Here is a 24,449-nt window from a genome sequence, read left to right on the forward strand (position 1 = left end):
ATCCTCGTAGAAACAGCGTCGAATCGATCGATCTATCGGAGATCTCTTACTCACCATTCCGCGATTTTCTTGTGACACCTCATCACGCTGTTCTCGATGTCGATCGGATGGTACCGCATGCCCCTCAGCAGAATAGCCTCGTCCAAAGCGCCGACGACGAAGACGGCGTCGTGCAACTCGGCGTCGCCGGGTACAAGCTCCGCTTCCGCGGCAGACGTGTCGCCGGGAACGTCGCTGATCACCGATTGCTGAACGCTCTCGGTGCGTCTCAAGAAACCCAGATAACCGGTCCTCGCGTACACCTCGTTCGTGTTCCCCGTGACCAGGCGAGCGTTGAAGTGATCCGCGTAATCGCTCTCGTCGCCGTAGATCGTGAAGTAACCGCTGGCGTTGTGGGCCGACTGCACCCAGATCTCGCCCAAGTGAGAATCTCCGCATTGTCCTTTCGTCTCTGGATTGGCGATGATCACTTTTACTCCGGGTAGCAGCTTTCCCGATTCCATCAGGCACAGGGAGTGCGGGCTACCCCGTTCGACCAACGAGACCCGATCGTTTCGCAACGCTCTGAGGTCCACGTACACCGTGGACGGTTCCGGACTGGATGCACCCTGTTTCGGAACAAGAGGAACAACGTCGCGGTAAACATTTGATTCTCGGTTTTCGCGTTGGTTTCCGTACCTGTAAACAGATGGCCGTGTTCACTCTACAACCGAACGAGGTGGACACCGCGCGAGGACTGAGACCCAGAGCGGAGAAGAGCTTGCTGAAGCTCGTTGTCAGGGCGATTCGCGGTCTCTCCTCGGCCACGACCACGCACGTTCTCACGCAGGCTAAACTGACGCCACGCGCCTTCAGAGCGTGAACGGATGATCCGAGACCCTTCGTGCACAGCTCCATCACGCCGTACGAGCAAAACGTGTCTCTCACTCTGGACTGGCTAACGGCGGACAGCCAGAGCGCCGGATTAGCTTCCACCTGCGAAACACGGAGGATCGGTCGTATCTACGCGCATCTATCTCGTCGTAGTCGAGAAATATATCGACGAGTACGTATGACCGATCGTAACGAAACCAGAGGAAACTGACCTCGGATGGCGGAATCAGAATGGAATGATGCCCGCTGTATATACTGCTCAAACACCACAGAGCGAATCCTAGTCCGGAGTACGGGTCTAAGCATAGGGCGATATGCCTGGACGGGTACAGCTCGCAGGCAAGTTTCATGGCACGGCACAGGGACGTCACCGCCGCGTGCGACATCTTTATTCCCGCCAGCATGCCGGTCGTCGAGACGCTAAAGTCCAGGTAAGCCAACATTTCCGCTGTCGGAGCTCGATACATAACAGGTAGCTTCTTCTTTGGCATGTCGTCCATATCGAGAATCGTCGGCCAGCTCTTTACCTCGATCACGTTGTTCGCCTCCTGCGTTCGGTTGACGAATCAGACAAATTCGTTGCCGCGTATCCACCGAATAACGATAATTAGGATAACAACAACAATGACAACGACGACGACGGCGATAGGAAGAAGGAGAAGGAGAAGGAGAAGGAGAAGGACAAGGAAAAGGAAAAGGAAAAGGAAAAGGAAAAGGAAAAGGAAAAGGAAAAGGAAAAGAAAAAGAATGAGACGCTACGTACCTTCGTTTTCAAGAGTTTCAGGATATTCTGATTGGTGAGCACGAGCACCGACTTACTAACGTCCACGATCATGCGAACGGTTGGCAGAGTGGTCTGGAGATTTTGCGGATGCGGCGGCCTGATGGTAACTGGCACAGCTCCAACGTACAGGCAGCCGTAGAACGCGCATATCAAGTCTGTACCAGGAGGAAATATCAACGCCACGTGATCTCCGGTATTGATTCGTCCGCGGTCCAACAACAGATTTCCGATTCGTTCGGCCTTCTTGTGCAGCTGCGAGCAGGACAGGGATGTCGCGACCGCTCCCTTCGCGTTCAACGACGTGAATATCACGTGGTCGGAAGTGCTCACAGCTCGCCACCGTAGAATCTCCGAGATGAACTGATACTGAAATTCGATGAATCGATTACGACCGCGAGCTCTTTTTCGCTTAAAAAAGAAAAAGGAAACAAAAAAGTAAAGATCAAACGTATCAAAGATTTCGAATCAAACCTTTTTAGCGTTGTCGCTGTCCTCGTCCAAGACACCCATATCCCGTCCTTGCGCGGAGGCCAGTCTGTTACCCTGAACAATGTTGCCCACCATCACACTGGCCGGACCAACGTCTGCAACAGAATCCCCCGCTACACGCCCCCGCACCTTTCCGTTAGTAAACCAACACAAACACTCAACCCAATAATGAGTAGCTCACACACTCTCCCCTGACTGAGGCCGGAATATCAAAGCTATACAGGTTCGTGAGAGATGGTTGGTCGTTATCGTCGGATGGCGGTCAAGTCACGTCCTTGTTACAGGCGTGCTCGGAGCATTCCGTGGATCGTACGTACTCGAGATTCAACCAAAAGAACGATACAAAGAATAATAACCAACAACCGATACAAGGGGTAGAAAATAAACATAGTGTTGTTCTGTGCTGTTCGAGAGGTTACTGGTGGTTACATACTGGTTACGCTCGGATGCGTCTCGGTTAGGCGACGCGAAATCGATCGCCGAAACGGTTTCGCGATCGTGAACGGGCAGAGAGCGCCGTCGCACCGTTGACGAGAGACAGAGAGAGAGAGAGAGAGAGAGAGAGAGAGAGAGAGAGATACGTATCGCCGATCGATCATCGAACGATCTCGCGTCGCCGAACACGCTCTATTCGTATCGTCTACCTACAGCCACTGGGACCACTACGGGGTGTTCGGAGCTCAGCCAAAAGAAAGAAGGGCGAATAGAAAATAATAGATAATAGATAATAAAGAATACATGCGAAGCGTCGACCTTACGCCGCAGAGGACCAGACCACGACGATTTCGTGGTTTCAATCGCGTATCGATCTCGCCGCGCTCGTTTTGGGTTACGAGAGCCAAATCGAATCGGCCCCGGTCCCGGACCCGGACCTCGGCAGCGTTATAGTGTCGAGAAGTATGTACTCGGTGATAGAGTAGTATGGTGGGTTAACCTGGGATACATGATATGTAGCAAGAGACGGTTATATACTTTGTACATTTGTGCCAAGTTGCTAGAAAAGCCTACCGACGACTATAACTCCGGTAGAGAAGCGCAGTGTTACGTTCCTTCGCGTTAGTCGGGGAGTCGCGACTCCCGATTCGAATCGAATCGAATTCGAACGATCGCTTCCATTCATTCTCTCATTGATCATACCCATAATAAAATGGTCGAGCGACGCGATCCAAGGAACCGATGCGAAAGAGCAGGATTACCGTTCCATTTTTCTCGAGGAATGTTCCCGCGACCGACCGACCGACGACCGCCATCTTTCGCCGATTCCTTGGATCCCCGCTTCGGTCGGCTTGCGTAGGAAAAAAAATAGAAAAAAAAAAATAGAAAAAAAAAATAGAAAAGAAAACAGAAGAAACAAACGTGAAAGCGTATATAAATCCTTGTACTTGCTGACATTCATGTAAATTCATTGACGATCGATTGGTCGGTGAATATCGATCGGTATACCTGTGCGGTGTTCGGTTCGGGGGCATAGTACTCGCGGGTGAACGCGCGACCGCTTACCTGAATGGACTTCGCGTGGTTTCGGTAGATTGGTAACGCAAGTGTGCGGACAAAGCAGAACATTAGCCGGGTGTAGGGTACCCTCTAGAAAACGTCGTTTCGTTTCGGATAGGTGTATACCACCGAGCGGCGTCTTTGGCAAATAGTTGGGTGGCACCAGCGCCAGACAGTAGATCCCAACGGCGTGGATCGAATCCACCGCTTGGAGAACTCGCGACATCCATTGGAAACTCTGCAACGGTAGAACGAGTCCCTGTAAGTGTCTCCCCGCACCGAAAAGATTAGATTAGCGAAAACGCTTACCTCTTCTTCGCTGCAATCCGGTCGTTGTTCCGCGACCACGCATATTCTCTCGTCTCTGAGAACTCGTACGCTAAATACCGCGATTCTACCGCGGTAAATAAACTTCATGGGCTCGACGGCCAGAACCGTAGCGATGATATCGTCGGCGTTGTGCTTTCTGCCGGTGACGGTCATGAGTCCGTCGCGCGAGCCGCAGACAAACACCAAGCCGCCGGGACCGAGAAAACCCAGCAAACCGGATCGCGTGTACTCCGCGTCGCCGAGCGGAGTGCCGTCGGCTTGCAACGGAGACACCTTGAACGTGTTGTTGGTTAGCCCTTGCAGTCCCCAGTACTGGTTCCCGGTGGCCGAACTGTGCACGCAAATCTCGCCCACTTCGTCGGTCTTGCAGATGAACGGTTGTCCTTCCATTTTGATCACGACAACGATACCTTTGCGAGAAAATGCATGCACACGGTGTCGTAGAGCGACGGAACGAGATAACACAGCGAAACGGAGGCAAACTTACTTCCTGGCATGACTTGACCGCAGTCCTGAAGCGTTAGCGACGTCAGCGAATTTTCTTGATCGACTCTGACGACCCCGTAGCTCAGCCCGGACATGGACAGCACGCCTCGACCGGTGGCGTTCACGCCGGCCCGGCCCGGTCTCCTGACGGACACGGTTAGGGCCTCGCTGGAGGACGCGCACGGGCACACGGCGTCCGGTCGCAATCCTTTCGACTGGAATACCGAGAGGAACTGGTCGCACGAGGACAGAGACCACGGATTCGCCCCGTCGGCTACCAGCAGTAACCTCAGCGACGACAACGAGATGTCCTTGTGGTCCTTCGTGGCGAGGAGACCCCAGTGAAGATCTCGCGACTTGACCACGGCCACGCTGGCCCGATGTTTCGTGATCATCTGCATCCAACTGGCGGGATTCACTTTCATCAGAGCGTACGGGATGAAGATGACGTGCATCCCGTTTAGAACGCTGGTCAGGGTGCTGTGCCAGAGACCGACCTCCCGCTTAAAGTCCAAAACGCAAACCGCGTTCTCGCCTTCCGTGTAGCCGCAGGCCTGCGTCAAGGCCCGACAATGCGTCAACATCGCCGACCTGAAATCGACGATACGACGACGGGTCGAGTTAGTTGATTCGACGATCCGGCCGATGCGGTTAGCGCGCGCGCGCGCGCGCGCGACAGGAAACGGCTCTGTGCGCTTACGAATAGAGGAAAATATTCAGCGATAATGCTCATCCGGTGAAACGAATCGACGTAAAAAGTAGAGCGAACGGATACCTGGTTACCGTCACTCCCATCACCGAACCATCCTTGTCGGTGGTGTACTCGATGTACGCCGGGGTGTCGTCGGTCAACCGCGCCGGAGGTAGCCAATCTTTCGGTGTCTTGCCCAAGTGTCCGGTGACGAACCAGTGAAGTTTCGGCCAGCCTTTGAACGCCACCACTTCGCCGGCTGCGGTCTTTGGCAGGCCTTTCAGACAGGCTTCGCTGGTCAACGCTACCTGGAGGTCGCGGTCGGTGTCGAACGTGTTCGAATACGTATTTAGTGAAAAGCGAGATCAGGAGAAACGCGGATGCGCTTCGAAGGAACGATCGTCTCACCTGAATGCCGCAGCTTCCCAGAAGGAAACCGATCTGTTGCGAGCCCGCGTCTCGGCGCGTCAGGGGTACCTCTATCGGCACAGGTACGATTCCGGCTTGAAGGCAACCGTAAAAGGCGCACATGAAACTGATAGGATCGTTGTTCGGATAAACCAGGGCGATCCTGTCGCCGGGCTTCAGACAGCAATCGCCTCCGCGACTCAGAGCCTTGTTCAGCAACGTGTAAGCTATCTTGTGGGAGCGACTCAACAGCTTCCCGTAAGTGAGCGTCACGCAAAACTTGCCGTTTGGATCGAGAACCGTGGCGACCGGCGCTTTGCACGTCGACGAGCCGTACCTGAACGCAAACAATCGTATATCGTATCGTGTTGCCGAGTCGAACAGTTCGATCGCCGGTTTTCAACCGAACAAACGCGATTTCGTTTCTTCCGTAGACGCTCGAACGAAGAACGTGCGAGCAAAGACGCGGATAGGTAGGCAGCAGGTAGCTCTCACCTTTGAATAGCGGCCTCGAGCGACCTTGGAAGTCCGGCAGCCACCGAGGTTGTCTCGCCGACCGCGGAGGTCATGGATCCGCCCTCGGGCTTCGGGGCGTTCGGGTCCTTCGGATTGGCTGCGATTTCCAGCTCGATGTCGTCGTCCTCGTAGAACTCGGGCAGTGGCCGGCGCTTCGGCCGTTTCAGTGTGTTGAGCAGCTGCTGGATCTTTGCGGACACTTTCCATCGGCCGGTGGTCCCGGTGTTGTTTTGATCCTCGACCCCGTGATACCGATTCACGCGGTCGGCGCCCGGCCGCCTAGTCGACTGTTGCGCGGCCGGCGTGTTGCTCGTGTGCGTCACATCCGGTGGTTGGATGTTGCAGTAGGCATGGGGCGTGTACTCCGCGATGTCCGTGATGTCCGCGCCAGGAGGTCTCCTGGCCGGTGGTCTCGGAGGCGGAGGCGTATCCCGCGCCGAACCGGTGCTGCTCGTGTCCGACAATCCTGTGCCTGAAACACCCATGCTCGAGCTTTGGACCGAGGATCGATCAGCGACGAGCTGCGCCTCCGAAACCAATCGGGACCGGCTCCGTCGTCTCTGCGTTTCGATCGAGGAGACGTACATCCGTTTGCAGTTTGCCATTTACCGTACACGGTACGTGTATACCGGATATCGTGTACCGTGTACCGTCTACCGTCTACCGTCTACCGTCTACCGTCTACCGTCTACCGTCTACCGTGTATCGTATATACCGTTCACCGATAACACCAGCGACAACGCTCTGCAAAGCGTCCGAGGGTAAGCTGCGAAAAAACGGATACGCGTCTACGAATCCGGCTCCGACTGCGAATTTAAAGAATAACGGCATAGTCGCGATCCGCGCGCTACCCGGAAGCCAAAGCGGTAGCCAAAGAAAAATCTTTGACAGCGGCGAACGTCTCCGGCGATTGTTCGTCCGTTCCGGCCGCTGTATCTCAACAGTAAATCCGCATTAACGACAGGCGATAAACCGAAAACGATTGGAGTGGCGCGGCGCGGAGCGGAACTCCGATTGGATGGAACGGTCGCGGGGACGCGGTCAAAGGCGCGACCAGGCACGTAGCGTCGCGTTCTGAATTTACGACGGACAAGCGGTCGCGGATCAAGGTAAGCACGGATAGAATGAGATTCGAAAGTTATACCCGTCGGACCACCGGCGCCGGGGCTCTCCTCGGTGACCACGCTGTCCTCGTCGCTGCTGGACTCGCCGCTGTCGCGACGCTCCCTATCCGGGCTCCTGGCCATCACGGAGGTCCTCTTCGACGGCATCGGCAGCGACGGCTTCGGTCGACCCTGCATCGCTGCCAAAGCCTGTTGTACCGCCTCCTGCCGCACCTCTGTGCAATCAATGCCCAACCGTCAGCAAATCGCAACGTCGAGAACGCGCCTCTAGTGCTTTTCAGCTTTCCGAGCTTTCCGAGCTTTCCGAGCTTTCCGAGCTTTCGAGCGTCAGAGCGACCCCGCACAAACCACGCATCCCACGCGAAATCGTATTCCCTGGTATACGCTCGGATCGCACCTTGGACATCGAGTCCAGAGCACGCCAGTTACGTTCCCTACTCGAAGCAAACCCTGGCTACTCGGCTACTCGACTACTCGACTACTCGACTACTCGGTCCGCACCGTTGGTTCATTCGATTTCAGAATTTTTCAAGTATGTACATAGTAGCTTGCTGGCCGAGGAATCTCGAACGCGTTTGCTGCTCCGACAATTGCTGCCGTCATCGTACAATGTGTCGAGCAACGCGACGATTTTCGTACGATCGTACGATAAGGTAAATTTGGCGAGCGTGATTTCAACCAGAGGTCGTAAGGTAAGAGAGGTCGAGAGAGTCTCTTAAACGATCGGCTAAAAGGAATTGCTGATTTTTCTAAAAGTTCTTAGTGGAACTTTGCTGGTCGTCAGAGAATGAAACGAATAAAGATGAAACCGTGGACGCGATCGACGCTCCCCCGGGGAACGGAAATTAACGTTCGGTAAGATGTTCGGATCTGGACGGCGACGCAGCAGCGGACGCGTTCGGATGCTCAACGGTCCCGTAAATCGAGGCTCGCCGCGCGCATCCAGGAACAATTTATTCTGGAATTTTTCAGGAAAGCGGCGCGTCGAATTATCTTATCCCCGTGGCTGCACGCGGCTGCGCAGCACGGACCATGCGTGATCGCGCGAGTGCCTCCCGCCAGAAACTGCGGCGCGTCTCGATCTTGCCCGATGTCGTAACAACGATACGAAAAAGCGCGGTGGCGACCGGAAATGCCGCGATTCGCTGACCGAACCCAACGCACGGCTCTTATCGCGTTTAACTTTGTATATTTTCTATCGACGTGGCTTTCTTCTCTGTTTCGAATCGTTACACGTGTACGGGTCTTGCCTATTTTCTTTTCTTTTTAGCTATTCTCGATTCGTTCGGAAATTCAAGGTAAAAAGATAATTGAATTTGTAGCGCACGCTATACGTAGCGATACCTCGAATAAGAAGCAAGCAGCGATTTCGTACAGTTTACGCCGTCTGTATAGGCGTGGACGTTGCGCGACATCACTTTCTTAAATTATCCTCGTACAGATGTAAACTATCGGAGCAAGCGAGGAACGGGGCTGACTATGGACACGATTGATCATCCGAACTGGCAACTATTGCCCCGTCGACCCTGCCGCGCCGCGCCTCGCCACGCCACGCCACGCCACGCCACGCCACGCCACGCTGAGACGTATGACGTAAGTACAGTGTACAGCGTACCGCATACGGTATGCAGCGTACCATCGGACCGAAATACTTTCATTTTATTTCCCGAACTGTGAAAATCTCCGCGGAAACGGTGAGTTTGTGGTTATAACGCGAAACGAAACGAAACGAAACGAAACGAAACGAAACGAAGCGAGACGAAACGTACAATCGCTACTTTGGTCATTTTCGTTTTAGACTCCCGAGAATGGTATTCGAATACATATACATATGTTGCTCGAGGAATTTCAGCAGGGTGCAAGAATACACGATCCAAGATATTGGACGCGAGAACGTACAATCTTTCCAATCATATGTTTGCGATAAAACATTGATTTGCTCCCTGTGGCTATAATATGTATCCATCCCGGTTACTTGAAAATAGGACTCGCGAACGTAATGGCGCGCGCAAGGATGTTTCCTGAGCGGACGACGACTCGTATTTCGCGAGCAACCGTCGTCCTCTTCGACCGGTAACGGTGTACCAGGCCTCTAGAAGTTTAGACTCGGGACTCTAAATACACCAAGTTTCCACGCGCGGATTTTTACGCGCCGAACGGAGAACCGTTCGGTTTTCGTTCCGTTCTGGCGAGCACCGAGAGCGCGAGAGTAGATATGTACCGGGTTCGAATCGAGCAAGAGTTCCACCGTCGACGCCGAATTTCATTTGTTACCGAGGTTTCCGACGTCGACGCCAATGCTGACGCCGACGTTCCGTAAGCTTTCGAAAGCGAAAAAACGGAAGTTCACTTTGACGATCAAAGTGTTGCAAGAGACCGCTTCCCGATCGGGATTTCATCGTTGAATCAATCGTATCTTAAGAATCGTTGACTCGACGTTAACATGAACGAAAAAAGTAAAAATAAAAATACAAATAAAAACATGTAAGAGTATCGGAGAAAAACAACGAGGAAAAAAGGATTGAGGAAGCAGCCAGTTTTTTAACTTTCCACGAAAATTTTACATCGATTCCGTGGGAACAATTGTTTGGAAAACGTTCCGCGGGAGAAACATTGGAACACCGATCGAGCTATCGAGGGGTACAACACGGATGGAAATAAATTTTGTGCTGCAAGTGTTTACAAATGGTTCGGGAAGTTGAGCCGGCAGGTGGAAGGTGGGGTGATCGTGCAATTACAGGCAGCATTCCGAATTTACGATTTCTTACGGTGATCGATGCATTATTCCCGGGAAAAGCGGCTGGTTCGTTCGTTTGCTTGTTTGTCCCGCGGCAATCGCTGCGCGACCAGCTGCTTTCGAGACTCGAAAAGTCGAGGAGTCGGTGAGGAGTCGTGGAATCGTGGAATCGTGGAATCGAGGAGCGCAAATGTCGCGCAGAGAAGGAAACGTTTTATCAGAGCAGAAAGCACTCGCGCGCCGAAAGCGCGTTCTCTGCACTCGCGGACCATATTTCCGCGGGGCGAGCTAATCGAGCTCAATGCCGACTACTCCGACCGCGAGTCGTCATTTCCGAGCAAGTCCGAGCGAGTCCGAGCGAACCGATCACGATTTGACATTCATTTTTGCCGATCGCTCTGGTCAAGGTACTCCTTAAAATATGATTTAATTAACCGACGACGGACTCTCGATCGAGTCGATTGATTAGAATACCGCAGTAGCTATCGGGCGAATTCAGACACATCTATTCAATATTTCTTTGTCTTTTTCCCGAGAAATGAAAATCTTGTTCGTTTTCCGATTCTCAAAATATTCGAATTATTTCCCGATCATAGCGACGAGCCAACGCGCGCTTTTAATCGTTTCTCCTCTCACTGTCTAGAGAAGCTGCGTTACAAGATCATAGAAAATGACAGCGTTGTGTTTCATCGATCGAGAATCCGTCGCGTCTGGATTCAGGGTTGCCGAGTTAACTCTTCAATACCAACGGCCTCTTTATCGATTCTTCCATGAAATTTGAATATCTTGAAGCGTCCTCGCTCCAGCAAGACGAAAAGAGGATAGGAAAGCAGAGGTATAGGCGAGGCGAGGCGAGGCGAGGCGAGGGTGGGCGAGGCAAGGCGAGGCGAGACGAGGCACATCTTTTAAAATGATCCACACCGAAGTAGAATCGAGCGAATGCTCTAAAATTTGTACATCAAACGACGGGTTTTTGCGAGCCGAAGCGATATTCGAAATAATCGATTTAAAAAATTAAGACACGTTCTGATTGGAATCGTACATAATCGAACATCGTTGTCGTTACTGCGAAAAAAGGACGACGATTCGCAAGGGCGCCACCGTACGGACAATGACACGAAACAAAAAGAAACTCGGTGACCGTATGGACGAACGCGTGATCGGGGGTAATTGCGTCCGACAAAAACGAGTCCGTCGACGCGACGACCGGTGGAAACGAAAGAAAGGGAAAGAAGGAAAACTACTTTGGCAGTTCGCAGGACGAAGCCGGCCCTGCGATGCGCTGCATGGTAACGGGTAAACGTCGAGGCTCTCTATAGTTTGAATAAGTAGACGTTAAAAGCGTGCATACGTGCATAGCCGGCGTCGTCCGAGGGTTAAGGACCCGTTAAACGGTTCTTTCTGTTTTCTTTTCCGTAGCTTATTTATCGTCGCGCGGTCGCGGTCGCACTCGGGCTCGCGTTCGCGCTCTCGCTCTCGCACTCGCTCTCGCTCTCGGACCGTTTGATCGTCCAGCTGTGATGTACTCACCGGAATGATAGCGGCTCTCATTGCGCGTGAGTCTGCGATTGCCGCGTCTCGCAGCCGCCGAGTTCGAGTTCCCGGTGTTTCCGGTCGAGCCGCCAGATCCCGGGGGACTAGCGATCCCGCCAGGTACTAGCCGGCCTCCTGCATGCAACACAACAACAACAACAACGCCACATAGACAGAGAAAGGAGCTCTACGAGGATCGGCAGGTTACTCGGTCTCGGTCCTCTTTATACTCTATACTCTTTATTCTATGCATATTCTATATTCTATATTCTATATGCTATATTCTATATTCTATATTCTATTTTCTATTTTCTATTTTCTATTTTCTATTTTCTATTTTCTATTTTCTGTTTTCTATACTCTATACACGAATACTTTCTACAGTCGTTGTATCCTCTGTACTTTATACCGTCGACGCTTTTATCCTACTAACGAGCCGGGCCTTGAGAAACGATATTTCGGGACTACGACGGGCTTTCGATCTATGCAGCTGTACAACCGAGAAGATTCAGCCACGCTCGATCGGAAACCGATTCTCTCTTCCGGATCGAAGAAACTAACAGAAAGACGCAAAACTTGCTAGACAACAGATTAGAAGAGAGACAGACACTCGCTCGCGCAAACACACACGCAAACACACTCCCTTCACCTCCGTTCACGCCTATACTTTTCTTCTCACCGTTGGTCCACTTGTCTCGAATCGTTTCGAAGGGTGTGTTGGTCGATTCGCCGAATCGACGGAGTATAGACAGACGATCGCGATGCAACGGTGCGCAGTCTAACGAATCGCACCCTAGCCCGGCTGGCCGCAACGAATTTCAGTAGGATCGTTTCTTTAGGCGCGGTTCGAACGTCATAGCAAACGACGCAAAACGGCGATCGGTCGTTCCACCTTCGGAAGCTGCGACGACTATCACGATTTCAGTTTTATCGATTGCTCGCAGTCCCGTTCTCTGCGGCACGGACAGAGATTGGACGAGGAGGTGGATCCGTGAGAAGCGATTCGCGATTCTATCTTCCCCTCACCGACCAGCTACTTTATTTCTTTTTCCTTTCTATTCTATTCTTTCATCTTTTTCAAGCTAGGAATTCGTACAAATTTCAGAGTTGAACATTTCTACGATCAGTTTGCTCGTCGCTTTCCAGTTATCTTCGGTCGTTTTCGTGTGAACCGGTAAACTAATTTTATTAGAAAAATTTCGTGTTCGCGCGTGGTCGGCGACCAAGTCTTTTACGTTGTATCGCGATCAACGGCCAATTTTTAAATGTCCTATTTTGTTTAAATATCTCCGATTTTCGCGTAGCCTTTTGCTATTTCGTTCGGAGGATTCTATACCGGTTCAAGGAATATCGACGAATAATTCGTGTCCTGTGCATTTTTAAGACCGCTCGATAAAATCGTTGTCGAACAAACGAGAAAAAAAAAAAACAAAAATAATAAATGAAAGAAAGGCGTTGGACGGATAAGATGTAAGCCATCCTCGGAACGATATCGCGAATCTCGAGATGGTCGTCCGACGTCGCCGACGTCACACCGGTCGGTATCTACAATACCTCGATCTCGATCGACGATCGAGCCGCGAGGGAGGGAGTCTTGGCTGGAGTCTTCGCTCTCGAGTCACGTGGATTAGACCGGAGGATCGAATCGTGAATGGCCGCGAAATGTCGGCTGCTATTTCGAGTCAGCCGAAGGTGGAACAATCGGTCCCGACAAAGTCCAATTATAAGAGTATTCGAGGACATTCGAGGTATAAAAGCGTCTCCGCTCTCGAGCCGGTACGCGCCGAGTCGAGGATAGCAAGCAAGCGAACTACGATCGATAAGCACGCGTCAACCTCTTCGAATTCTGTGCCGCACCGAAATTCCATGCTCGCTCTCTTTCTTTCTTTCTTTCTTTCTCTCTCTCTCTCTCTCTCTCTCTCTCTCTCTCTCTCTCTCCCCCCAATTCCATATCGTCACAAGACGCGAAGAGGTTGAATCGAGCGTGCGCTACGGATGAAAATGACGTACGGATTATGGATTACCGAGATTAATTACAGGGATGAATCGTGAAACGCGTGACGATGGTGGGTCGAGCTAGGATCGTCCCGATCCCGTGATTCCGCGATCCTCTGCGAACGAATCTTTCGCGATCGACAGAGTGAAAGGAGTCCCGCGGCCCGGGACGAACAAAATTCCTAAAATGTAGGAAGGGAGAGGGAGCAGAACCAAGAAAATCCGCTGGTCGATCACCGTTCGTACAACAGAAACGAAAAAGGTGGAAAAACGGAGAAACAGACATCTACATGGACGATGAGTTCGCACAGTCAAAAATGCACACTGGTCGGTGAACGTGGGTGGAACGCATCCCTAAACGGGGAAAAAAACGACACACGTTCTAGCGTAAGCTACGGGGCAGAGTAAAGGACTCGCGTTAACAAAGAACCAACAAACAGAGTTAACGGAATATAGAAAACTGAAAGCAGAAAACAGAAAACTGAAAACGGAAAACGCACTGTACAGCGGTGATATCGTGTCTGGAATGATAGACGATGTTCGGCGATGTAGACGATGGATGTTTCCCCCTTGCGAGTCTCGGCTTCGATTCTAATAAACGCTCTAACTCTCTAGGTGTGGTTACGACTGTTACGAGGCAACGATAAAACAAAGAAGAACAATGATAAAATGTACGAGAAAACAGAAAATGGAGAGAAACGAAAGAAAAAGTAGAAACTACACGGTGATTCGTGCAATGCGTCGTCAGTGCGCTACCTGAATGATAGCGCTTCTCGTTGTGCGTGACACGGCGTTGCGTGCGGCGTGCACGTGGCTGTGGTCGTCCACCGACGCCAACACCGACGCCGACGCCGACACCGGCGCCGACACCGACACCACCGACACCACCGACACCGACACCACCACCGCCACCGCTACCGCCACCGCTTCCATACCCGGTTCTCTCGACCCTTTCGATACCGAGGACGCCGACACCTCCTCCATCGTTTCCAGCCCCTGTGCGCCACACACGTGTGCATATGCAAAAGCCACCCTCTCCAGACTCTCTTCTTCTCTCCCTCGTACTCTCGCGCACGTACACTTATTCTCGCTCCGACCCTGTCTTTCTCCATCGTGTGCTCGGCCTTTCACCCTCCAAGTATGTATTCCCGTTCCGATTCTCGAGCAAAAGGGGAAACGCGTCGCTTTCCACCCGCCGCGCCTTCTCCTTCGCCTTCGCTTTCGCCTTCGTCTTTGCCAGCCACCGATTATACATATTTAGAGGTTTAATAATTAATCGTGGAAAAGTGTTCGGCTAATTGCCGCGTTTGCGACGCTTCGGTATAACCGTGTCTCCAAGAGAAAGATCAGAGTCGCCGACAGATGCAAATTTTAACGTTGAATATCGAGACAATCCGACGATATCGCGATAGGATTTTTCTGTACCGATCGAATCTAGGGATTTCGCGAGTAGCCGAAGAGACTAATTACGCGGTGTAAAGACTCACGGGGAAAAAATATCGATTCGCAAGGATAGAGGAATACGGGGAGTTTGGTTTACACGGGAAGCCTACTCTCGGCGAGCAACGAGTCGACAAGAGATTATCCGATGTAATTAGAAGCGAAAGGGGAAGTAATATTGGAAAACGATATTTTAGAGGTGCTTCGGCGTTTTTCAGACCGTTGTCGGTCGCCGGTATATGTAGAATAACGTATCGTGGAATGTCCGTGCCTGTGCCCGTGCCCGTGCCCGTGCCGGTACCCCCGTAGTACCCGTACCCGCACCCGTACCCGTACCCGTAACACGGTTGCGGTCACGGTCCGCTCGAATCTGATTCAACGCTATTAGAATAGGCTAATGTTCACGCGTAAGTCACGCTCTACGGAATTTAATAACGTTCGAGTCGGTTGCGGTCGGATCGTGACAATATCGTGACCACCGATGCAAATCGAACTCGGTCCATTTGATCGCGCACATTCGTTTCTGTTCAAAACTGTTCACACCTTTGCAATTTTTAGGACATATCGTCTGCTACGCGAACCACAGAGTATAGAAAATTTATCGAAATCAATCAACGAGTTCGCAGGTGTTTACTAGATTTACACAAGCTCGGTTGTCGCAACGAAGCGTCGACATACTTTTTAGCGGCACTGTACGCACGCTCCATCGATCGCGAAAGCGCGATAACAAGTTATCGAGCGTTTCCCGACCCGTTCGTTCGCATCTCTTCTCTCCTCTTTTTTTCTTTTCTTTTCTTTTCTCTCCTATCCTCTCCGTTTGTCTTATTGTTTTTGTTGGCGTGCACACGGAAGAAACGATTCCAACCTTTTCCTTTTTACGCAACCGCCTGGCACCGAGATCGAGAGAAGAGGAACGCGATTCGGTTGCGTGATTCGTAAAACGCGCGGGAATCCGTGAACTTTTGAACCGGCCCGTTTCACGGAACCCATTGAAAAAGTTCCGGCTGCGGTAACCGATCGACCGAGCACAATGACGCGGCAGTATAATCATCGGTTGAACGAGACGAGACCGGACGAAACGCGATGCGTCGTCAGGTGGAAACCACCTTTTGTTCGCGATTACGTGGTCGTCTTGGAACGGTCGCGAATCGAACGAGAATTCCTATGGCTACGGAGAAGAGATGGCGCAAAACAAGTACGAATGAAAAGCGGCGTTATCGCTTGACTCGAAATATCGCCTAATCGAAATAAATAATATATCGTTGGTTAATTCGAAAGGATAGATGTTGTTCTACCGAAACGGAATAACGCGGAAATTGCCCTGCGTGGACCGTGGACCGTAGACCGCGAACCGCAACGGTTAGCTCGAACGTGTACGAACATCACGGGTCATCGAATAGTAATTCCGGGAGCTCGATAGGGAAGATTGTCGACTGTGTGTAACAGGACGGGAAGGTCGCATCTCGCAGCTGTTCAGTTTTTCGGAAAAAAATCGCTTCTCGATATACTCCTATTTCGCGAGAAGCACGCGTGACGACTACTCCTCGGCTAACAACGCGAATCCTGTTGCTTGCTATACAAATGTACGCCTAATGTTTTACACCGTTAGCAGGAACCAGCAGGGGCAAGCAGCCAGCTCCTTTATTTTCTTTTCTTTTCTTTTCTCTTGTGTTATGCCGTATACCGTATACCATATACCGTATACCGTATACGAATGGTGTTCACCTATAGATCAACCCGCCTAGATTCTAGATCGTTGAGAAATTTCGTACTCGTTATCCGACGCACTTTTCACAAGTTATATCTGCCTTAGCCCGTGCCATCTTCGGTGTTATCTTCGACGCGAGGTTATACTTTTTTTTTCTGTGCCGTTTAATTTACCGTTGAATACGCAAGTTTAGTTTTAGTAACGCCGTTGGCGTCGTTTGTACGGTGTTTCTTGTTCTATATGTAAGTAGTGATCTCCGACCGCGACTTCTTCTTACGCGACATCGCGTCAGCGCAACGTCGTCGATCGCAACTCGAAACAACAAATCATCTTGTCACGCGTCAAAAGTAGCTGGAAAACGTTGACGCTCGTAGCGATATTTGAAAAATTCATTCTTTCACGACGTTAGGAAGGAACCAAGGCGCGTAGAAGAGACACTTATTCGAGTTGGTTGATGGTGTGCGGTGTCGAGGATATTGGTATTGGTATCGGTATCGGTATCGGTATCGGAATCGGAGGTATTGGCCGGCTCGATCCGCTCGTGGCTCGTCGCGGCTCGCGACCTTTAAAAACGATAATCGAATTGGTTCTCGAATCGTTGCGAACAATGCATGATAGTCGAATAAGACTAGCCAGCGAGCTGCAACGATCGGGGGAGCACCGTTGCTACGATGGAATCGATACGGTTCGAAGAATCGCGATAAAAGAAACGCGAAACGGGACGAAAAGAGGGTCCGAAGCACCGGTGTGCTTCGCAGAGTTTGCGATAGTCTGTGCACAACGCAAAGATATCGACGAAAGAAGCCAACTATGTATCCAAGATTCGTGAAAAATTTTCGAAACGTAACCAGACCCCTGGAAAAAGGGAGCACCGTTCCGTTTGGTGTCGTGCAGCGTACACGACAATGCCAGATACGTATACGCATGTAGGTACGTTGCGCTGTGTCGCGCCTCGTACCTATAACAATAACATAACGAGCAGATAACGCGGAAGTGGCTCTTCCGCGTGCAGGTACAGGTTAAACGATGCGCCAACTGCAACCGATAACGTGGCTAACAGCCGCTCTTACGAGTCATTCCGAAGATTCGAAGCGATCGATGCGATCGATCGTTCAACGGAAACTCGAACAAATTTTGAAAACAAGTTGGAATTAAAATTAAAAAAAAAAAGGCCGTAGTATTTCGTACCGTTTAAATTTAACGACGAGACGACGAGGCTTTCTTCTTCGATCCTGTACCAACTAGCGCAGATTTCCGAGAAAACGGCATGTTGAACAACGCCTTGCTTATCCCTGCGTAAACAGGAGGCAAGCGCGACGCAATTCGGTCGACAACAAACTTCGCGGTTATCGATGATGGAGCAAAGTAGCGAAAGACATCGTACAGATAGCGCATTGGAAATCCTCGGTGAAATTGTCTGGTACGAAAGTACGGTCATTACCGCGGGGAAAGAGAAGACGCGTGTACTTCGACGAGGCTTTCGAATGGCTGGTAATTCGGGAGTTTCACCGACGTAGCCTAATTCGTCTACGGTCTAATCCAGATCTAGCACACGAACGGGTGCTTCTTCGAATAGAATTCTGTCCGCCAAGGTGGCAGTACCGTGGTCGAGATCGAAACGATCGCTTCCGAATTGCACAACGGAAGTAGAATAGAGTACGGTCAAATAGGATAGAGGATGCGTCGCTCGACTACCGTAGTCGAGTCGACGGAAAAATCTTTGAAAGGACGGCTGGCGACAAGAAAACAGAGAGGGCCTCGACACGGCTGCGCGATAAGCCTCGCCGGTTGTGCAACAAAACACAACACGGAGAAAAACCGGCGCTGGCGAGCGAGCGAGCGACCGAGCGAGTGAGCAAGCAAGCGAGCGACGGATGGAAAATGGCGCGGGGCGCGGCTTGGCGCTTCCAAGCGAAGGATTACGCGGCCGTGTCCGCTCGTTCCTTTGCTTGTTCCCATTACGATTGCATCTGCCGGTATTGTGTGCCGCGGAAAGCGAGACCGTGTCTCTTGAGAATCGGAACGCGATTAATATTACTGGCAACGACGTCGAGAAAGACTGGTTGTTGCGTTTCGACGTGGCGCAATAGACACGCGCGAGGACGCGCGCCAGGACGAGGACGAGGACGAGGACGAGACTCTCGCGGAGCTGTTCGAATAGAAAACGAAATTCAATATTAGCATTGTACCGTGAAATTTGAACCACGGGAACGTTCGATCAACGTGGAACGATTTTTTTTTTAGTCGACCATCCCTCGTCCATGCGCGCGTACTCGCGCAGCTTTTCTTCGAACGCGACGAGGATGAATTACGACGATTGAAATAGGTTAGGCTACGCTGCTCGATCTATGGAATGCTTTTACTCACCCAGTTGCTTCGAGGCATATTGCTGAAGTAGACGTGTCCTTTTCTTTTCGTAGCCCTTTTGCGTTATGTCCCCTGAAATCAGAGAATCGAGTTAGTCACCGTGAATTTCTCTTTCCGCCGATCGTTCGCCAACCACCTAAGATTTATTCGAAAATTTATCGGATCCCGATAGCTATCGAGTCAACGAATTCTCCTCGAAGCGCGACGTTCCATGGAAAAGGATTCGAAAGTTTGAGAACCCATCGATCGTGGGTCAACTACCAACCATTGATCGACGGTACGTACGAAACGAACGAACCGCGCTCCATAATAGATCCACGAGCACGATCGCTTTTATGTAGGATCGACGCGAAAACGCGAGAGGACCGCCGCGAACTGAATTATCTCGCCCTCGACCCGCCGGTTAAGTACACTTGGAAATTTCTCAACCACCGTGTTGATTTCCATCGGTACCGAAAAAGGACGCGCGTCCCCCCCTCCCCCCTCTCTCTCTCTCTCTCTCTTTCTTTCTCTCGCTTCCCCTCGAGAACTCGATGGCTCCGTGCAGGTAATTTGTCGGCACGAACCAAAGAATCTCGAGGACGATCGGTGAACGCGACACCATCTGCGAGCTGGAAGTTGTTGCCGGTTTCCATGATTCGCGGGCACGGCTCGAAAAAGGAGATAACCGTAGACCGGTCGTCGCGCCGGTCGATCGGGATCAACGAAAGTCACGGGAAACGGGCTCTCTGACCGAACCGTTCCAATCGCGTTGATCTCGCGTTCAAAATACAGGTACATATCCTAATAACGAAAATAAAGCGAATCGATTTGCCGGTGGACCGACGAATCGAGATTACGTTCTCGTTCTTTCGTAACGTTCTACCGATATTGTTTCGCCATGGAAGCGGAATCGTTTCTCGATGCCGTTGGCTGCGGAAACGCGCGAACAATCATGGATTCGCTTACCGTATCGATCGACGCGTTCTCTAATGGACCTGCAACGATTAGTATCGTCCGAACCGACTCGCTTTCAACGATTCGACCGATAGCTGGTTTCACGGATTCGAGACCAAACCGCACCCTGCTCCGGTGTTGGAGCAGCTGGTTACCAATTAACTTTCAAACATTCGAAATTGATGCATCACATTACCGCGGAGCGGCCGTTAAAAGAAAAGAAAAGAAAAAAAAAACACGCATCGTTTATAAAGATTTGCAATCCGTTTACGACGAGGAATTTTCGCTCGCGCTACACAGCTGCGAGCAATCGCGCCGCGATTCGAGGAACGACGACTAATTTCGCACGAAAGAAACAAACGGGTTTCTCGTTCGTGAAATTCTATCGAGTTCGTAGGTATTGTAAATTTTCTGCTACTCGGCTGAGCTCTCTGGGTTAGATGTGGGCTCTCTGGACTAGACTGCGGAGCAATCAGCCACCAGCAACGGGCAACCGGCAACCGGCAACCGGCAACCAGCTACGAGCAACGAGCAACGAGCTTGCCCACGTGTCTTGGTTGCCGCGAAACCAGTCGAGTCGGCATGCCGACGCGGCGTCACGCCTCGTAACTCGAGAAAATGCCCAGGATCGATCGGCTAACGGCCGAGACACGATTTTTCCAGGTGCGAGCACCGGCATGGACCGGAACTGGGCCACAAGGTATTATCGCTCGATTCGTTTAAACGAATCGCGCGCTTCTCAGCGATTCGCAAAGCGCAGAACCAACTTGAAGCCGGCTAATCAAATTCCTGACGGAAGAATAGATCCCGTCTTGCACGGTCCAATTGATTTTTAATTCTTCTTACGTTCCTTTTCCTGCAATTCGAATATTTGCATGATATACATCGTAATGTTATTTGCCACTGCCAAAGTGTTAAACCAAGCGTTTCCACCGTGTCGAGTCGCGTGACGTGGCGTGGCGGAAAACTTAACATTGAATCAAGAATCGAGTAAAGACGAAATCTCGGTCCGTGTCGGTCGCTATATCTGCTGATATTTCGAGAAAGAAGTTTCGGAATATATCTAGAAAAATTGCTAAATAAAAGCAGCGATCGATAACATCGAACCTCGAGAGGTCGGGAATGTTAGTGAAGCGTTATCGCAACATCCATCCGGTCATCGAACAATTAGCAATGGTTCAATCGTTCCAAGACAAGATAGCAGACTCGCGAAAACGAAGCCAAGCTAACGGACGAAACGCCCGACAACCTTCGAAATTCCAGAGTCGAAGGAGATCGCTGTCGCGCGGGAACAGTATGCGCGTACTATGCGAGTAGTATGCGAACGGTATGGAGCTTCAACGGGAGACAAGACGAAAGAAGTCGAAGAACGTTGCCGATTAGTATAATGCGAGTAGAAGGAACGCGCGCGTGGCGTCGAATCGAGTTCACCGCGAGCAAAAACCCCGATCGAGCCAAATCGGGCAAATCGGCACGTTACGTAATCAACGTCGATCACGGGTCACCCTTACAACGAACGATCAACAGAGATCTCGGAACGAAACGAAGACAGAGACAGCCTCGCGATTGACAATAAAGTTTCTCGGGAAATTTTGTTGTTCGCAAACCGATACGAAGAAGACGGTTACGCTGGCTCGCTGGAACGCTAAAACCTTCAGGAAGGTGGACCTTTAATCTGGAAACGTCCGCGAACGTAGCGGCGATCGCGACGCAATTGCTCCGAGTAGCTCGAGAGGCGAAGAGAGGTTGCGCAACTAATTGGCCAGCAAACCATTAGCGTTTTTCGACTTTTCTGAACTTTTTACTCGGAACCTGTGCTCTTACGCAGGGTAGCTACGCAAGATGTTCGCACGGTTGCGCTGGCCAGCTAGATAGCGTTTCTCGAATCGATATTGTATTTGTTTCTGCGTCGACCCTTACTAGGTCTCTTCCTCAGAGACGAGCACTTCCGCACGAGGAAAACGGGCTGGCCGGAAGTCTTCCTCAGCTGGGACTTTCTGCGGAGCGGCCTCCGTCTGAGTCCGGATCTCTGTCTCTTCAACTGATGCTGCCTCTGAGCCGGATGCGAGCTCTTCCGCCGTTCCAGGCCGACGCGACAACCAGGTTCGTCCTCCGTTTCGGTATCGGTGTCGGCATCGGTATCGATATCGTTATCGTTATCGTTATCGGTATCGGTGTTGGTATTGGTATTGGTATCGGTATCGGTGGACGAGAGACACCTGTAGTAGCTGGTCGCCTCCGCCCTCGAGTTCTCTTTGCCGATGAGATTCTTCTGTCCTTTGGACACAAAGCTGAGAAACTGGTTGCTGGCAAAGTAGTTGGAGGTTGCTGGCTGCCAAGTGGTTCTACGGGCCAGCAGACCGCTGGTGCGCAGCTCCGCCGAAAACAGCTTGTCCTCGTTGAAGTCGCTGATCTTGGGTGGCGCGGGACACGCCCTGCTCGTGCTCGTGCTCGTTCCCGTGCTCGTACCCGTCACCGTCGTCGACGACGACGAGGAAGTCACCGAGAACGAACCGAGCGACGACGAGATCAGAGAGTTTAGCGCTCCATCGTCTCGCCTGTCGTTGAAATCCCCCGATAACAAGAGCTTCAGGTCGTCGAACTGATCGTCGGAGAGATTCGACGACCAGTCGTCGATTCTCTCGATCGCCGAATCCTCCGCATCCGGAAGGTACCTAATCTCCCGCCAAACTCGACGCTGACGTCGCGAGCGTCGCCTTTCCGGTGGTACAAACCATACCGGGCTATTCGATCGCGGTGATTGGTGCTGTTGTTGTTGTTGCTGCTGCTGCTTCTGTTGTTGTTGTTGTTGTTGTTGGTGGTGGTGGTGGTGTTGTCGCTGCTGCTGCTGCTGTTGCTGTTGATGCGTTTTCTTCTTGGATCTCTGCGAGGCTCTCTTACCTCGCCGGCGAGTACTGGAACGCCTGGAGGCATTCGTCCGTTTGAAGTAACCGTCCGGGCTGACGCTCGGCGCCGGCTTCTGCGCTCGACGGTTGAACAACCCGTTTCTCGTGCCCCTGTTGGCACGCGACACATTCGTATTTGCTTCTTCGCGAAACCAGCCGATCGATGAAATTGACAACTCTGGGCCACGGTACTTTCAACGATTGTGAAACAGAGAATTTGATCGCGTTGAAAATTCAATGTCTCTCGCACTCTTCAACAGAAATTCATCCGCATATCCTGGCGCGCAATTGCTCACATATACACATAGACGCACTCGAAAACATGCAGACGCAGACGCACACGCACACGCACTCGTGCACCCATACGCTACTACATTTCTCATTCGATCGCAAACTATCCGAATCCTTTTACTTGGAAAACACTCTCCGTTGATGCAGACCGCGACTCGATTCGGCGGCCCATAGAATCAATTTCATCGTCGACGAGCAATCCGAAAAATCCTGAAAAATTGACGGATAGTAACCTGGCTGCGCGAAAGTCCGCCAACTTGGCAATCCTGAGGGAAAAACCAAAGCCGGACGAGGCATCCTTGTCGGTGGTCGAAGTCTTTTCCGGAGCGGAAACGGTCCTGGCGACCGTGGGCTGAGGTTTCCTCTCCTTGAGAGCGCTGTCGAGCGAATGGTGGACCGACAGACCCGAGGGAGGATAGGGGACCGCGATCGAGATCGGCACCGCGTCCCTCCAGATTCTGCCCAGACTGATGCTGACGCTGGGCGGTCCCTCGACGGAGACGTGTTCTTGCGCTTGCAGAATCTCCTGCTCGGCGTGGTTGCTCCTCTCGTCGATTTTCTCGATGGATCCTCGGAGCGGGCTGCTCCGGCGGAGCGGTTTCGAGGACAGCACGGGCGAGGCCTCCAATTCGAGCACCTTCAGGTCCTCGGTCACGCGATCGGTCGCCACGCTCGGCTTTCGAACCTTCCCGCCGATCTTGTTCTTCCCGTGAGCTTGATGCTGCGGCTGCGGCTGCGGCTGTGGCTGTTGCTTGCTCGGCTGCAGATCCTCCGCCAGTTTCTCCCTCGAGGACGAGCTGACACCCTGCAACCACTCGTCGTAGCTGATCGACTCGCGACTCAGCGTGTCGCCCCCCTGTAACTTGTTCGATTTCTGCTCCTTGATCGCGATGCTCGCCGTCTCCTTCTCGACGATCTTCTCCTTGACGATCGTGTCCTTTCCCAAAAATTTCTCGTTCGAGTTCGGGTCGACGCCGAGCGGAATCGTCGGCTCGGCGCTCTTCTGAAGCTTGTTGCGTCGCTTGCCCCGATCCAGGTAGCTCTTCCTGATCGATATTCGCTTGAAGGACTCGCTGCGCTTGAAGGACGGCTCGTTACGGTCCTTCTTGCGGCCAACGAGCCTCCTCAAGTTCTCGAAGGACAGTGGCCTCATGGATTCGGCCCTGCGTTCACCAAACGAGTTTCTCCCGCATCCTCGCGGGCACCCTTCGTCCTTCCACGCGTGTCCGAGATTTTTTCTTCGAGTAGAGGAGCCTCATGTGTGCCAGCCTCCTTTACCGAAAACGCCCTTCGTTTTTTTGACTCGACTCGACTCGACGGCTTTCGAGAGCTACCGAACGC

General features: G+C 51.8%; 1 protein-coding gene across 6 annotated transcripts in view; it reads right to left on the reverse strand.

The window, feature by feature from the left end:
- The window catches only part of Dip2 (disco-interacting protein 2), a 31,173-nt gene extending 6,724 nt beyond the window's left edge, over window positions 1-24,449 (reverse strand). Inside the window, exons 1-17 of one of the 6 annotated variants that reach the window (XM_076793050.1) lie at window positions 23,342-24,448; window positions 21,832-22,928; window positions 18,976-19,047; window positions 14,217-14,456; window positions 11,463-11,600; window positions 7,216-7,410; window positions 6,051-6,543; window positions 5,556-5,892; window positions 5,232-5,455; window positions 4,458-5,047; window positions 3,950-4,380; window positions 3,647-3,878; window positions 2,129-2,241; window positions 1,637-2,023; window positions 1,086-1,421; window positions 679-975; window positions 55-608 (exon numbers count right to left, since the gene is read on the reverse strand). In XM_076793050.1, coding sequence (XP_076649165.1) covers window positions 55-608; window positions 679-975; window positions 1,086-1,421; window positions 1,637-2,023; window positions 2,129-2,241; window positions 3,647-3,878; window positions 3,950-4,380; window positions 4,458-5,047; window positions 5,232-5,455; window positions 5,556-5,892; window positions 6,051-6,543; window positions 7,216-7,410; window positions 11,463-11,600; window positions 14,217-14,456; window positions 18,976-19,047; window positions 21,832-22,928; window positions 23,342-24,261 — 6,656 coding nt within the window. In that variant the 5' untranslated portion in view covers window positions 24,262-24,448. Of the gene's footprint in view, window positions 1-54; window positions 609-678; window positions 976-1,085; window positions 1,422-1,636; window positions 2,024-2,128; window positions 2,260-3,646; window positions 3,879-3,949; window positions 4,381-4,457; window positions 5,048-5,231; window positions 5,456-5,555; window positions 5,893-6,050; window positions 6,544-7,215; window positions 7,411-11,462; window positions 11,601-14,216; window positions 14,457-18,975; window positions 19,048-21,831; window positions 22,929-23,341 lie in introns of all 6 variants that reach the window. The other 5 variants (XM_076793049.1, XM_076793055.1, XM_076793051.1 and 2 more) reach the window with 5 other exon arrangements.

The sequence above is a fragment of the Halictus rubicundus genome, chromosome 9, assembly GCF_050948215.1.
Source record: "Halictus rubicundus isolate RS-2024b chromosome 9, iyHalRubi1_principal, whole genome shotgun sequence".
In the NCBI taxonomy this organism is placed as follows: domain Eukaryota; kingdom Metazoa; phylum Arthropoda; class Insecta; order Hymenoptera; family Halictidae; genus Halictus; species Halictus rubicundus.